This window comes from Zootermopsis nevadensis, unplaced genomic scaffold (genome assembly GCF_977971745.1).
Source record: "Zootermopsis nevadensis isolate Lab colony 2312 unplaced genomic scaffold, Znev_1.0 Znev_ptg000030l, whole genome shotgun sequence".
In the NCBI taxonomy this organism is placed as follows: Eukaryota; Metazoa; Arthropoda; class Insecta; order Blattodea; family Termopsidae; genus Zootermopsis; species Zootermopsis nevadensis.
In genome coordinates this window covers 16,912,090-16,929,408 of record NW_028259162.1, presented here as the reverse complement: position 1 = coordinate 16,929,408, position 17,319 = coordinate 16,912,090, and the positions used below count along the sequence as shown (strand labels likewise).

Sequence of the window (17,319 nt, the reverse complement as noted above, 5' to 3'; positions counted from 1 at the left end):
AAACTCAGCTATTCAAGACGTATCCTGTTGTTTATGGAACCCGAAGGCTCATTATCATGTTCACAAGAGCCTGCCACCAGTCCCTATCTTAAGCCTGATGAATCGTAGAAACAAGATCCTCCAACACTATTTCCCTAAAATAATTATTTTAAATTCACTTTAGAAAATTAGGCAATACAATTTACTACATTCTGCTGCAGTACCAATCAACTTTTATGACTGGTTACACAGATCACTGACCGTAAAAGCAGTCCTGAACATTTACATGGTCCTAGTATACAAAGCGACTTTACTGTGATAACTGAAATTTTGGTAAACTTCTACCAGACAACAACCCAGAAGACAGCCATCTTTGGACTCACCGCCATGAAAACCTCAAATCCTAATGTTCTTGGGTTACAACCCAGAAGTTCAAGAACCAAAAACTGTAGCAACTAAACCAACATTTTTGTTCAGTTACTCTCTCTAATGATGAACTCCACTTTCCACAAACTAACTCTGCACTGTCAGAACCAGCAGCTTCACTAAAACAAAATGTTACCACATTATTCAATTCTGCGCTAGCTGAATTCAATCCACAAGAAGCACGGTGGTCACAAATTCTTATTGAGCATCTTATCCTCATTTAATACTCTGCATATTCAATGAAAACTTACATGAAATTATATGCACTGTTGCATCTCTTTACTGAAAGTGCAACACTTCTCATTCCCTGGTAATAGCCCCACAAATGAGCTGAAGAGGATGCAGAGACACCAACTCCGAAGCACAAACTTTGTACTTCAATAGTCATAAATCTACAGTATTAGGGTTACAGACGAGGATACCTTCTTACCGAATGAGTTTGTCCAAGTTTTTGAACCACATATTGGCATCCTGGTAAAAGAAATCTTCACCCATGGTCATAATGATGTTGTTTGTCGAGTAATTTCCAGCCTGCTTTTCTGCATAAGCTATGAATTTCTGCACCTGCAGATGGCAAGTAACAGGTATAGGACATAAACATGCAAGAGGTCATGCTTACACTACTGGTACTCAAGAGTAAAGTAAGTGCTTCCCTGTTCATCACCTAACTTACACAGCGTAACCTCAACAGAATGAGTACGGCTTATGAAAAATGTCCAATGATGGACACTAGCTCCTTCTAAGGATTTTCACATAGTAGAAACTCCTTATTCCTCTTATTTTACGTGATAACAAAGATATCCAGCCCCTGAAACGTTCTGTTATTTGAAACAACAGACGATGGATAACGTCCAAAATTTTTGCTCAAACTATAAGGTATAACTGCCCAAGGGGTCTGAGGCGTGGGCCTTGTGCTGCTTGGTCGCTGGGACCGTGGGTTCGAATCCCACTCAAGCCATGGATGTTTGTCCGCGTTTTTCTGTGTTGTGCTGTCCTGTGTACAGGTAGAGGCCTTGCGACAGGCCGATCCCTTGTACAAGGAGTTCTACCAAAATGTCTATAGATCAAGCCAACGATAAAAAAAAGTTGGAACCTGCAGTGCTCAGGCACTTTAACGGGTCGTTCCCAGTATCCAGTATAACTGCCCAAGCTCTTCACTATCTATAAAGGGCATAAAGTATTTCAAGGAAAGTAGGCATAAGAAGTTTCTGTCACAAATTCTTTTCACTTTCAAAAATTGTCCCCACATATTAGGGACATTATGTGTGACTGGACATATAGCTTAGTCTGAAGAAACAAGAAATGCATGCAGAAGTTTCCACAGAACTCAATGGAATATGAAGAAGGAAACGACAAAATCAAATTAAAACTGACGTTTTAAGAATATTAAGTTGATTAAACTGTCTCAGGTTTATATCCAGTACCAGGCTTTGATATTAGCCATTTTATTTCTATAGAAAAATCAAATTACATCAGTCTAACCCCAAAGAAACATTTCAGGTAGAAGTATTCCCCAACATACATTACTCCGAGCAGCAGTATTGTAGCAATGAACCAGTAAAATGTCACAAGTGTTTACCTGATAAGTTTATCCAAATTCTTATACCACATGTGTGCTTCCTGGTAAGTGAAATCTCCACCCATTGTCAGCAAGATATTGTTTGTTGAGTAGAATATTGCCTGTGTCTCGACATAGTCTACAAATCTCGATACCTGAAGCATTATAGTGCACTGGTTCAACAACTGCATTTCACTCACACAATAAAATATATATGTGTACATGTGTATAATGTGTGTAATATATGATATATGTGAAATTCTGTATTTGCAAATACTTTATTTGTTTGACAATTTTCTGCTGGATGATAAAAGTAAGACTTACCAGTGTGTCCACATTGTAGTCTGGACTGTGTTTATCATCAATGAATGGCTCATCATCACACAGGACATCAAAACAAAATCCAGGAGGTGGAGCGTAATTGTTGTACAGGACACTTGTAAACAACTGTGCAGCTTTACCTGAAAGTAAGTGAAAACAACTTTTGTGTTACTAGAAGATATGAAATCTAAAACTAATACTAGATTTCTGTGTGATTGTTTAAAGTTTACTTAACATTTCTACAATTGCACAAGCATCAAAAGACAGGATGATAATAAATGATGAACTGGGAAGAACACGGAAGTGGTCATGGCCTAGCTTAAGATTGTCTCAATATTTATGTGGAGGAAAAGAAGGAAAACAAAAAAGTCTGTCATGATAGCCGATGTCAGAGCCAAGATCTAAACCCAGGACTTCCAAAATAAGAAGGAGTGCACGAGTGCATACCACTACAGTGAACCATTAAATTATAAGGGTCCTAATAAGGCCCCACTCAATAGTGTACATGTATAATTTATTTATTTAATTACATCAATTTATATCTTAAATAGAGTAAATGACTTTAAAATCTTCATTTATTTAAATACACATAGCATGGAATTAAACAGTGGAAGGCCTTACCCAAATTTTTGCTCCCTTGCCAGACCATTTCCGCAGTCTTTGTTAGAAAGCGGGCCATTTTGTCTTGATAATCCAAGCGACCAAGAAATAGGCCATCAAAACCCATTCTGGCAAAGATGGAAGCCATTTCACGGGAATGACCAAATGGATCAATCTGCCAACCAATGTGTGGCTGTCCACATTTCCCAAAAGTATCATTCAGTTTCCTGTAACACAAATAAAAGCATTTCTTAAACACAGATGCATTCAAATGACTCAAATAAATTTAACCTTTTTTCTGCATGTAAATAACATATGATTACTACTGTCAGACTAAAACATCACATTTATTTGTCTTGCAATGTTTTGTAACATCCGCACATTATGTCTGCCAAGGTAAATAGTTTGAACAAGAAGCTTCAGGAAGTAGATATGTCCACTTTCCATGAAACACATCTTTGTGGAGTGTCTTTCAGAAATTATACGTGACAGCATTAACCTAAAGATGCTGTTATTTATCCTGTTCAGCAACAGGAAAAAGTGTGGCTGGCAGTACTCACCTGAAACCCCAAGTGAGTTGATCAATTATGGATTGGTAATTAGTGACAGCTTCATCATTCATGCTCCAGCCCCCACTAATGAACTCAAGCTGACCATTGTTGACCAATTTCTTGACTTGGTGGCGGATAGTGTCATGCTGATTCATCCACCATTTCCACCAGAATGCTGTCTCCACATAAATGAACCTGACATCAAAAAGTTATTGCTCTCTAACAAGAGAATTTTCCATGTTTATCCCTTTCAGACCCAACTATAATCTCTCAATGGATAATAAAAGCTGCATGAGACTGTGATAACACAAAGAATCTGCTGGTATGTAACTCTGTGAACAATAACAGTATTACATAATTCTGATGGGGAAGATGGCACTGGAAATAGTATAATAAAAATTAATAAATTGTGGTATGAGTGAGCGTGCATCAATTATATTACAGCAGATGGAAAGTGACAAAATTATAAGTAAAATTAAGGATGTTACTGTGAACAAAACTGTGTTATGTAGCAAACACAAATGTAACTCTCTTAGAATGGATACAGGCTTCTTAACATGTAGCTATATGAATGCAGCTCAGATAGAATGCTGTGCTGATTAGCTACTAAGCAATGGGCACAATTTACTGAATACGCTGATAAAATGTGTCTGATTTAACTGACACTTCATTAATAGATGTACCATGTGAACACTGGGGTGCATTAGCATTTAAAGCTGTAAAAGTCTGAACTGTTCACATTTACTGTTAATTTCCCTTGATTTTTCATCTCTAAACCCCCAAAATAAGGGGAAAGGTACAAGGAAAAGGAAACAGAGGGGGAAAAAAATTGACAGTGGAACCACGGTTCCCTAGTTAACGTTGAATAACGTTTAACTGTGGAAGTATATTTGTACTGAAATAAAATTTTATTTACACATTAATGTATACCTTTACATCTTATCTATACGTGGCATCATCCGCCGACAGCTTATCTATGTGTTGTACTCGACACACTCACTCTAGAACCATTCTTTGTTACCAAATAAATAGCCAAAATTCTTAAACCGTAAGAGTTAGATGAAATCTGTTTGCAAATTTGAAAAGCTCCTGTTTATTTACGTATTTCACTCGCAATATGTCCCGATCTAACTCTTACGCTTTAGACGTGGCAAGCAGTTGAGTTAAGGAACGAGGGTATAGTTATTACATGTTTTTGGTAATTATTTCAACAATTTATAGAATAAAGTAAACATCATGTAGAAAAAGCCCTTTATTTACTCTTTAATTTACATATAGGTTTATATTCTCTATCTTACATAGGTCTCGAGTTGGCGTTTGAAGAAGTTACACACCAGCGTTACCTTACATCTTACAGTTTCCGTCGAGTATACCATGATTTTATAAACGTTATTCAACGTTAAAAGAGGGAAGGATATGAAGAGGAGGGTGGGAGACCCTGGCAAGGTTGATCTGCAGGAGTTGTGAGTCACTCACTCATTGCCCTAGTGATAGAATCAGCAAGGACCTCTGAAACGTCAGTAAACTTCTACCCGACTACATGGTGCTACAACCCAGGAGACAGCTACCTTCATACTCACCACAATGAGTACCTCAAATCCTACTTGTAAGAAATGTATCACATTAAAACAAACTGGTATAACTTGAAACCTTGCATACTGTGCAGTGTATTGATATATAAAATCATGCATACAAACAAAACTGTTTACACATTAAATAATACTTTGTGTCAAACGTGTTTCGACCTCAACAGGTCATCATCAGTGGCAAAAACATTATTTCCCATGCAGCATTGAAGTTCACAATCCAGGCACAGGCTACGCAACCTCGGCTCATGGCAGACCAACAAATGAAACCTCAAGTAAAACCTGGGCCAGTGGACATTAAGCTGAGTAACTTAATTTAGATAATACACCAGTTCATTTACAATTAAACGTTCAGTGTGGTATTACATGAAATGTAGTTTTATAAAGCACGACATTTTACAGTGCTTTATAACAAACAATCATTTCATGAATTGTATGATTTTAATCATCAGACTAATGAATTAATGTTTTTGTCAGAAATTTCTGCCATGAAGATCAGATAACATCAACACACCCAATTTGAATGTTCAATGCAACTGACTGGTTGTCCTTTTTGAATAGGGAAAACTTTGATCTCTTTTAATAATGATAAAACAAAACTCAGGCAACTTTGTCTTTGTGAAGCCAATAGTAATACAAAATGTCATTATATTCTCTTTCATCACATTGAATTTAATCAAGGAACACCTGTAAATGTCTTTGGTTTAGCACATGTGGAGTTAAAAAATCCAGTACACTGACTACACCAACCATAATTTATTTAAATACTATAACTTTGCTAAAGAAACATGCCCCTACCTTTTCTCTGGGTCATGATGAAGTTCTGTCAGCACTGAATCTATTATGTACTGCACTCCAGCCTTCTGAATGCTGGATTTACCTACAAGAAACATATCCATATTACTACATTTTCACACATGATTAATTATAAACACATTTCACTTCATTAAATAAGTAATAAAATTCTCAATTGCAAGGTTCTATGGCTACGAGGCTATAACGAGTACCCTGACACATAACAATAAGTGAATATACAAAATCTTCCTTTTCTTTATAAAATAAGGATATTCGGCTAAAGGAAATCCCAAGATTGGAACAAAAATTAACACTTTAATTCAAATTATTTGCAACAATTTTTATTATTCATGTTAACATCTGGTTGCTGCACTTCAGAATTATTGTTACAGAAGTTCATAAAAGAACATTAACTGATTCAAATGCACTCATTATAAATAATATGAATACTGTATCAATTCTGATGTGAGATTCTGGTTAAACATATTTTGTCAGTAAACTCTTAAGTTATGCCATGACCCTTGGTCCCCAAAAAACATCCCTGAATTTATAAATACTACAACTTACTGCCATAATAATACTGATCCACAGTCTTGAGCCAGCCAACATCATTATGAGTATGGGGCACCAAATGTACATTCAGCTTACCAGGTTTTGCCTTGGTGCAAGACTGCAACAAACCAATAAACTCATTATTGATTCAACTGATTATATTACAGCAAAGTTTAAATAGCATAATTGTTCTGGTTATTTAGCAATGAATTTGCTAAGGTAGAATGATCATATATTATGTATGGAAGTTGCATTGTGTCACAGTGCAGAAGACCAAAACTGCCAACAGCCAGGAGAACTTCAAATCTCAAATGTGGAAAAGCTGAAGGACACAGCAGTCATGGCCTATTTCTAAGAACTATCCTGGAAACTTCATAAAAAAACTGGGAAAAACCATAAAACTCCTGCTATAACAAGCTGTCTACAAGCAGACACTAGCAAGGGAAGTCCATTCACCTCAGCCAATGCCAGTACCATAAGCCTTCAAGTTCTCAGAAACAATACTCCAACAAAGAAACTCATTACATACGATGTGGACAAAATGGAATTACCAAATTCTTATCAAACTGGGTTTAAGTTTGCCTTTTAATTTATTTACCGTGAACCCATTAATCTTTACTAAGGAGGATCATGTGAGCATTGTACAAGGGCCAGGAAACAGCCTTGACAGGGACTTTAATTATCAAATTGAAAAAGATTTGGACAGCATTGCCAAGAACATCGTACATAATGTCAGTTTTGGTGGTCTTCTCAAGCAACACGACACGCCTCATATGAGCAAGTGGGTAAGGAGAGAAAATTTAAGACTTGAGTGTGTGCTCTGGAATGCAAACAGATCCCATATTGGATTAACTGATGTATCATCTATAGAGAGATTTGACCAAACCATAAATGGACTGCGCCTTAATTCAAGCGGTAAGGAGAAGCTAGTGAAACTTATTCTTAGTGAGATTAGATGCAAACCAGATTTTGGTAAGATTCCTGTAATCATTGGTCTAAGAAGTATGCCTTTCTCAGGTTAAAGCCCAGATCTAAAATTAAATAATTAAAAGCTATCCAAATCACTGTGAATAAGCCAATCCTAAATTTAGAATACAATCAAAATAACATTTTTGTAGTACAACACAAACTGTTAGAAGTCTGTCCAACAACAATGATAAATTATCAGTGTCAGTTAATAATGCATGTTCACCCCATATTCTGTGTCTAACTGAACATCATATGAAAGCACCAGAGATCTTACAGGTTAATCTAAACAATTATACTCTAGGAGCTAGTTAGAGCAGACCAAAACTTTCAAAAGGAAAACTATCTTTGTCAAAAAGGACTCAAAATTCAATCAGGTACATATAATGCATCATTACAATGAACAGTGCATAGAATGTTGTGTCATGCAACTATAATTTCTCCAACATGTATGTCCTAGCACCCAAAGGTGATTCTGAACTACTTTAAACATTTATTTTAAAAGTATCATAAATTATCTCAACAAATCTAAAGCAGAATTTGTTGTCTGCGGTGGCAAATATTAATTATCTTATTGAAAGTTACCACAAACAATGTCTAAACTCTCTATTTACAACATTTAATCTCATATCAATAGTAAATTTCCCCACAAAAATTCAAATTTACTCCACTAATGACTCTGATGTTTTTATAAACAGTTCCAAGAAAGATAATATTTTTATTGAATCAGTGGTTAATGGGCTATCTGATCATGATGCTCTACTTCTACATAAAAAATATAAAATAAACTTCCAGCAGTCATAATTATAGGAAACAAACTATATTTATAAATAATGACACTATTAAATATTTTACAACACACAAAAGTAATGAAAACTGGGAATCAGTATTAAGTAACCAAGTTGTCGATACAAAATTTAATGCATTCCTAAAATCTTCTTAAGAACTTAAGAAACAAATATTCCAACCAAAACAGAAAGAAGGGTGTTCGATAATAATGAATAGATAACCAAGGACATCAAAACATCTTGTAAACATAAACAAAACCTTTACAAAATATCTGATCTAGCAGCAACATAACAATGAAAATTCACTACATGAAATATTGCAAAATATTAACTCGGGCCATTAAAGAGATCAAATGTGTGTATTACAACAAACAGATATTGGAGTCTGACAATAAAGTAAAAACAGTCTTCAAAATTGTGAAAAAAGGAAAGAGGTAAATATTTACAGAAGACGAGACCTCATCAATAAGGATTAATGATAATGTAATAAAGTCCTAAACTCATAGCAAACTCTTATTACGAACTTCTTAAAAATCATAGAACAACAAACAATCACCAGAAACTTGACAAAATGCAACAAAGTATCCAGCTGAAGCTACTCTGAAAGCCTTCTCAAATATAAATCTTTTACCCAATTTAAATTAAAAATAAAATAAATTCTCTCAAGTCAAAACATTCATGTAGTTATGATGGAATACAAACAAAGTTACCCTAAAGCTGCAATAACTACAAGTGCTCCTTTAAGTTTTCTGTACAATCAGTCAATGGCAACAGGAGCTTTCCCAGAATGACTTCAACATTAAAAAGTGAGGCCTCTGTATAAAAAAAGGGAAAAACTTGAATATCCAGGTAGGGATCAATTTTGTTACTAACAGCATTCTCTAAAATATTTGAGAAAGTCATGTATAAGAGAGAAAGTGATTTCTTGAACTGAAACATCTTTTTAGATGAATTTATAAAAAAATCTCTCAACATTCAATTATACAAATGACATCTTATAACAAATTGCATGTTGGCAGAATATCTTGTGTTCTTACCAAAGAACATGATTGTGTAATGAATGGAATTCAAGATATAGGATGACAGTGGTTTAAATCATGCCTTTACGACAGGAAATAGTAAGTAGAAATATGAACCGAAGTGCCTCTTCAGAAAACAACCAAACAGGGGAGGTTCTACTTCTATCTGTCATTGCTTCCCACAGTGATCCCCCCTCATGGACAATGAACATAATTTACCACACAATCTTACAATAAAAAATAAATAAAGCTGAGAGATAGGATAGTTAATTACTCCTGGTGAAGCCAACCACTCCTCCAGTACACAAAACTCAGCAAAATACAATTCAACAAAGAAGTAGCTACCTCTAAATCTTGGAAGAACACTCCAGTATACAACCAGCCCAACTCCTCTTCCACCGCGGTTTGAGCTAGAGGGACCACTGTACTAGCGAGAATAGTACTAGATATTCCCTCCCTCCAACCTGTGCCAGCACAACACAAAGACAGATACTGCACTACCCTCCTAGTTCAGCCAGCCCTCACCCAGGCCCAAGGTCGCTCCCATTACTTCTCAGCACTCCAGGGCTGACAGGTTGGTTCAAATAAAATAATCAGATTCATACCATAGCACCTACTCAAACTAGGGTGTTATAAAACATGGGGTTCTTCAAGGTTCAATACTTGGCCCTCTACTTTTCCTCATATATGTCAATGATCTGTCTGCAACCATCAACTCTCAGTCTAAACCTATTTGCTGATGATACTAGTATTATTTCACATCTAGAAATTAACAAATTTTGAAATTACATGAATGATATCTTTGCTAGCTTGATCAAATGGTTTAAAGCCAATAACCTCACATTAAATTTTGACAAAACAAACTCCACGAAATTTTGTAGTAACAACAAAACTTGTGTTAATCTGAACATAGGGTATAAAATAAAACAACTGAAGAAGTTGAAACAAATCATTTCTTGGCATACAAACTGACAATACCATAAACTGGAAAACATATTGAATGAATTGCCCTTAAAATAAATTCATAATGTTTTGCTATGCGAACATAAGTGTCAGTAATGAAAATACACAGTTTAAAATTAGTTTACTTTACTTACATCCATTCCATTATGTCATATGGAATTATTTTTTGGGAAGCTAAACAGACACCGAAAAAGTATTTTATATTCAAAACAAAGTCATTAGAATAATTGTAGGAATTACAAAGAGTCTCTTGTAGGGAATTATTTAAGAAGATTAATATTCTCCAACTAGCCTGTGACTTCGTATTTTCAGTATTATCATTTGCTGTGGGCAGACATAACCTTCATGTGTCAAACGCTAACCTCTGCAAATATCAAAAAGAATTTTCTATGCTGGAAATAATTTATTCAATCATCTTCCTCCTACCACAAACAGTTTAAATCATGACATAATTGTGTTTAAGCCAGCATGAAAAAAGCATCTCTTATTTTATTCCTACACAGTAAAAGTATTTACTTTTGGATAATTCTCAGTTTTATAAATACGTTTTTATGGTGATAATTCCTTGATGTAAATACTTTACTGTAATACATATCAGATATGTCTGTAAATAGCTGTTAAAGCTTTGTATTTAATCTATTGTATTGTATATTTGTATTATGACATATTCTATATCCTTGGTTTAGTTACGCCTATGAAGGATCTATGGAATGTAAATAAATTTAATTCTATTCATTCTAATCGACATCGTTGCGCAGACGGCCGCGTAAAGATCGCATTCCACTTGCTGGGACAAAAGCAATGTCAGCTGTCATTTCTTTAGAAGCCTATCTTGTTGCCAGGTATGTGTCTGCATAACTCGACCAGGAAACGGCCCAGCCTAGCAGGTCAGACGGCTGCGCTGTTCTTGCAATAATTGCATCGACTATTCCTACCGCATCTTTCCTCGATCGAATGTCAACCTTTTCCGCTGTCTTGTGGACTGCGGTCGTTGCACCTACATACATGTAAATCATCGACACTAAGTGTACCTACAAATTTTCATGCCTACATTAACCCCAGGTGACTTTTTTACACGTGAAGTAGTTGCGTGCAACAAATACAAAACACGTGTTTTATTTCAATAACGCAAAACCTTGCTTACGATCACAGGTTCAAAGCATCGGAGTTCATGATGTGCACACCCATCCCTTTCATGTGAACGTCATGCAGATCGAGCAACTGGCCAATACGGTAATGCCCTCCCTTAATTTCTACTTTTCAAACAGGGTCGAAGTTCCCGACCGCTTTGTTCAGTGGTCCATAATCCAAGTATTAAAAATAAATTTAAAAAACTGCACAGAGCAAGTACTTTCTGAGAAATTAACAGAAGCTGAGCTGTTGAATCTCCGTCTTTCATATAAGTATCGTGCCGGGGTAGCTCAGTCAATAAAGTGACTGGCTACGGACTAGACGAACGGGTATCGATCCCGACGGGGGCAGAGAATTTTTCCTCTAGCCTCTGCGTCCAGATATCCAATGGTACGCTCCCCACTCACCCCCATCTAGTTCCGAGGTTAAGAATAAGTCGGAGATATCTTCCTCACAAGCGCCTACATGGCGAAAAGTGGGACACTTCATAGACACTGTACATAAAACCAATTTCTTAACGCGACGCTCAGAGACTGTTAGACGATTTATTTCATGTGATGACAGTTTGCACATACAACAGTGTCGAGTTTTGTGATGCGTGATTAGCCCCACGGAACATCAAAAGAGGAAACAATCGACAGCCAAGACCAGAAAGGTGAAAACTACATAACTGAAGTTCGGATAGATCGAAGGAACAGCACATGCATTGAATCGCTATTATAATGTTAGTTTATTTAATTCTTCTAGTCATAGAACAACATGGCAACATCTCTCATCCGTCACACGGCGTTTACTTTTACGTTCTGATTAACGCTGCAAGTTCGTATTTAAAACGGTTCTTGCAATTGCTTATCGACGTCGGAGACTGGAAACCGTGACAGTTTCGCATTAGGAGGCTACCTTGATCGGGCGCTTTCATATTTGTTTCCCTCCATACGAATGATACAGGAGCTGAAGATTTCTGTCTTCTGGGTTATTGCGCTGTGTAGTCTGGTCGATGTTAACCAACGTTTCAGAGGTCATACTGCCTCCGTCATCGCCCTGATGACGGAGGCAGTATGACCTCTGAAACGTTGGTTAACATCGACCAGACTACACAGCGCAATAACCCAGAAGACAGAAATCTTCATATTCACCGCTGTGAGAACCTCAAGTCTTAGATACAGGAGCTGATTACTAAATTATAATTATTTTCCAACCATATACAGCGGATTCCGGTTAATAGGGCCAGCCGTTTATTTGGGACGAATCTAAAAAAAAAAAACAATAAAAAATCGAGAAAATAACCGGAATTTGCTTCGCTTATTTGTGACACCATGCCGTTTAATCGGGACAGTGACTGCTAGATGGCGCGCGCGTGGCGTGGAGGAGTCGTTGTTTCACTCACTTGCGTATTCAGACTAGTGATGAGTTAAACTGCTCTTCTGTGAAAACAGGTTTGACTGTTATTGCTCAATCACAGTGATCTTACGCAGTGAAACAGTGATCGAGATGCGAGCATGCATTTAGCATTCTGTCACGGCTGTGATTTAACATTGACTGTGGTGGTACACAGTAATGCTACTGCGAATATGACTGGCTGTCTGTTGCTGCTCTGTTTACGTGTGATTACAGTACAGCTGATGTTATGAGTACTAAAATTACAGAAATTAACATGTCGAAAATTCAGAATGTGTAAGTTGTATTTGAAATAATGGTTATTTAAAAAGTAAAATAAAATTATTTTATTACAAGAATATTGTATTTTAAACTAATATTCTTTTCAAAATATAACATTTCCTATACAATATTGTATGTTGCAAGCAATCAGCCATTTTGAAAACTGAACACAAGGTAAATACATTAGCACTGTATAATAATATTATTTAAAGATAGCAGTACCAGTAGGCCTATAGCAATTTGTATAGTCAAATGCATTATTATTATGCTCCATGTATGATGATATGGACAATATAATTTATTTAATATACATTATAAAACAGAATCAAGTTTTAAATGAAACAAAATGTATAGAAATCGTTTATTTAATATTAACAGACAGTAGAACTGAGCTGTCAAAATACTGTAGTGTCCCGTTTTCTCACTAGGATGCGCTAGGATGTATAAGAAATTACTGAGAATCACTGTGATCTGACTCTAAACTGCTCTGAGCAGTCAAAATAGATTACCGTGTTCTCGCTAGGATGCATAAAGGTGGCGACTGACTTGTAACATTTGCCTGTAATGTAACGTGTTACAAATCGAGCATTACACAAGTGAAGACAGCGAACGGAGCCGCTCGATGCGAGCCGCTCACGCTCGCGGGCGCTCCATCGTGTTGTCGGTTTTTTCGCGAATCCCTTTGAGTGTTACATTACAAGTCAGTCAGTCGAAAGGCGTCGTAACGAGCATTCACGAGTTCTTTAGATAAGAGTAGCGTATTAAATGAAACAAAGATAACACAACCTCCACGTCCGACATATTGAACGAAATGAATCGAGCACACACGAGCACAGTCAAGCCGAGCGTTCAAAACGAGCATTCGATGCGCCTCACCAGTTGTGGTGTAATGTAACATGCTCGCCGCGAATGTTACATTACGAGTAAATGTTACAAGTCAGTCGCCACCTTAAGAAATTAAGAATCACTGTGATCACTGTTTAGTGAGCACTTTAACCACTGCAGTGATCGTGATTTTCTGATCACAGTGACAAAATCACAGGTCATTGTTTATCGCTCATCACTAATTCAGACTACGTAAGAGATTTTGCTTGCAGCAATTGTGATCACTATGTGGGCTGACTCACTCAGTAACGAACGATGTTTTAAGTGGATTTGAATGGAAAGTTTACCACGCTAACAAAAATGCGTGGATGACTTCTGAAATTTTTAATAAATGGCTAATGAGTTGGGACGTGGAATTACAACGGAAGTCAAGAAAAGTTTTGCTGCTTCTTGACAACTGTGCGACACACCCTCATTTAGACTGTTTGAAAAACATCCATCTGGAATTTCTGCCTCTCAACAGCACATCCTTGTTGCAGCCAATGGACATGGGAATTATAAAAAAATGGAAGACCATATATCGTGGAAAGTTGGTAAACCACATCCTTGAAGCAATTGAAGAAAATGTACTGACACCATCTTCAACAGCCAAGGAAGTCAGGAACTATTGCTTGTAAAAGATTTACAAGCAATAGTTTGTCGCCAATAGTTGACGAGCAATAAGCAGCAAGACCACTCCAAACTGCTTTGCTCACTGTGGTTTTAAGCTTTCAGGCTTGGAGATACCAGATACGACCGACAGTGAAAATGACATTTAGGAAGTACAACACAAAGAGTTTGCATGCATCGACAATAGTCTTCATTGTTACAATTAAAAGATTATGAGGACGCAATTGTTGAACAAATTGCACCAAAAGACATCAGAAGACCAGGAAAGTGATGAGGACGACACACCTGAGCTTGAGCGAATAACTAACCAGAAATTTGTTGCTGGATTACGACGCTACTTCATGCAAGAAGGCAATGAAGGTAGTCCTATCTCTACACTAGATAAATGCGCTGATTTTGTTCAGTTGCAGTCAATCAAGAGAACACGGCAGGGTACACTCGATAAATTCCTCCAACATCATTAACTGTTAGAAACTACATACATACATTAAATGTAACTTGTTTTTAGCGTAAATATTTTTCTCTGATCTGTACCATTTGTTCCAGAATTCATTTACAGTATTTTTGTTGTTCAATAAATGGGAGTTTGTCTGTGTAACTTCGCATAATTGGGGCAGCCGCTTAATTAGGCCAAAGTGTTCTAGTCCCGATAAACCGGAATCCACTGTATATAAAATTGACGTTATTCCCTCAATCTGTAATTATGCATGCAAACACTTGTACAGCATGTGATAGGGGGTGACCAATCCCGACATTTCGCTGTTCATAATCATCTTCATATTCATCCTTTATTTATACTATCTCAAGCATAAGCCAATGCGATGTAAAACAGCACCCACTGTGCGTTATGTATAATTTCCCAGACTTTCATGTCCAGAATCTGATCACGCTCCTGTAAAAAACTTATTCTAACTAACCTCATATCCACAGTTTGAGTCTTCATGTTTTGATGGCGGTTTTGCGGTGGGCGGTGTTGTAATAAGTATGTTATCTGTGACTGGGGTGGTGAAGCCATTATGCACCACGAAGCACCATACTGCCATGAAAATAAGCGTCTGACACAACCATCCCATATTTAACAGTGACCGCAACCATTCGCCAACACAAATGACCGACTAACACGTACTGAACAGTAGTCTCGCTTAGCCCATCCCTGGACAGCCAAGCCAACTAGTCTCTGTTAGCAAGAATTGGCAACCCTGCGCACATGCAGCAGCATCATCATAAGGTCGAAGTACACGATGTCAAACATCCCTCTCGCATCATTACTGACAGGCAAGACGTTAGTACAAATGTAATTTGTGGTCATATATTTCGTACAGATTTCGTTTAAATAGCGATTTTCGTAATTTGTTAACCCACAATTACCACCTACGAGGAGAAAATTCAAATTCACACGCTGTAAACAAATTGAACTACCTACATAAGCTTATTGGTCGAGATGTTTCAATATCGATCAAAGAATATCAGGGAGAACTTCTGAGTTACACTCATTTCCTATAGTGTTATGTACTGCACATCACTACAGGAAGTTACAGTAAGCACATGTAGCCCACATCGAAAACACGAAAAGGAACTAATAATTTCAGCAGAGAAAACTCTCTGTAGGTGATTGCTCAGAAAATGGAGAGGCATGGCTGGAAGATGGGTACCTTCTGGGTTGTAGAGCCATATAGTATGGTAGAAGTTTACGGGGTCTTCGCTGTCCCCAATCATCGTCCTAATGATGGAGGCAGTAACGACCTCTGAAACGTTGGCAAATTTCTACCAGATTACACGGCACTACAACCCACCACCATGAGAACCTCAAACACTACTTTGAAATATAGCAAGATGAAAGCTTTCGTCTAGCCGCCATTAGTAAGAATAAACTTCGATCTGCAAAGGAAAAACGTATGGAGTCATATCAGTTCCTCAGTCAGAAATTTTTGAACAAAAAATGTAAAAGACTGATGTTTGCACTCTTCATTTTTAAAGCAAAAACTTTCCCATCTTGGTGACAGTGGCCACTCTTGTACAGTTCATCGTATTACACATCTTAAAGAGCAAAGAATAAATATAAACAAAGATTAGATACGCCATGAACCTTGGCCTTTGACTTGTTTCCTGGAAGTCTGTAACAAAATTTTCTTTTCTTCATGCTGTATCAGTATCCTTCCCATGTTCTTAGTTACTCTTCTGTTGTTTTCCATGGCTATGCTCAGTGGAAAGTCCCCATCTCTCAGGAGCTAGAAAGATGAATCTTTTCACTGACAATGTGAAGAAAGCATTGTTCATTATTTTAAATATATCAGTGGTGTACAGCCCGTGGAAACAAAGTATCCTCACTTTGAATATTTTTGACAGTACAAAGTACTTGAGCACAATATTTAACATATAAGTATGTCATGGTTCAAGTATGCAAACAAATTTGTCATATCCTGACTTGAAAACATATTAGTAAAAAATATTATCTTTTATAAAATTTTCCAGTTTCCTAAGCAACTTTTAGTAACGTCCATAAACACATACTTGTTAAACCAATTTAATAATTTGCATCAACTGCTCTCCCATTTACTAGCAACTTAATGGGAGTGTTCATCCCAAATTAAAGTTAATATTCCCACATGAGAATTCAGATTTATAAAATGTGCTACTTTGATAGCTACAAATATATATAAACACCTTCATAATTAAAAGAAAAAAAGCATACATATATCCTACGTCTCCTAAATCCAATGAATCCCAATAAACATAGATCACCTGTTCATAAAATTAACTCCCTAGATACCTCAAAATGTGCAAGGAGGAGCATGTGAAGTGAGACTTCCAGGATGAAGATAGGCTACTGACCACTCACCTTGCTTCATTTCAAAATTTCCTCCACAGATGGCATAGTAAATGTACATGATCTAAAAGACTACAATTTTTTTTGCAGTATATAATTAAATA

The 17,319-nt window shown here is 36.8% G+C and overlaps 1 protein-coding gene and 1 long non-coding RNA gene across 4 annotated transcripts in view; one reads left to right on the top strand and one right to left on the bottom strand.

Moving 5' to 3' along the window:
- The window catches only part of LManII (Lysosomal alpha-mannosidase II), a 28,636-nt gene extending 13,064 nt beyond the window's left edge, over nucleotides 1–15,572 (bottom strand). Inside the window, exons 1-7 of one of the 2 annotated variants that reach the window (XM_022079177.2) lie at nucleotides 15,306–15,572; nucleotides 6,384–6,486; nucleotides 5,820–5,901; nucleotides 3,445–3,630; nucleotides 2,906–3,111; nucleotides 2,288–2,424; nucleotides 1,985–2,118 (exon numbers count right to left, since the gene is read on the bottom strand). In XM_022079177.2, the coding sequence (XP_021934869.2) occupies nucleotides 1,985–2,118; nucleotides 2,288–2,424; nucleotides 2,906–3,111; nucleotides 3,445–3,630; nucleotides 5,820–5,901; nucleotides 6,384–6,486; nucleotides 15,306–15,461 (1,004 nt within the window). In that variant the 5' untranslated portion in view covers nucleotides 15,462–15,572. Of the gene's footprint in view, nucleotides 1–835; nucleotides 970–1,984; nucleotides 2,119–2,287; nucleotides 2,425–2,905; nucleotides 3,112–3,444; nucleotides 3,631–5,819; nucleotides 5,902–6,383; nucleotides 6,487–15,305 lie in introns of both variants that reach the window. The other variant, XM_022079176.2, reaches the window with a different exon arrangement.
- LOC147872190 (uncharacterized) lies at nucleotides 4,397–5,405 on the top strand. 2 transcript variants are annotated; one of them, XR_015537851.1, is made up of 3 exons: nucleotides 4,416–4,633; nucleotides 4,738–5,041; nucleotides 5,189–5,405. It is a non-coding gene; the product is annotated as an uncharacterized LOC147872190 (long non-coding RNA). The 2 variants fall into 2 exon arrangements; XR_015537850.1 differs by lacking the exon at nucleotides 5,189–5,405 and having other exon boundaries at nucleotides 4,397–4,633; nucleotides 4,738–5,136.
- Nucleotides 15,573–17,319: the final 1,747 nt, after the last annotated feature.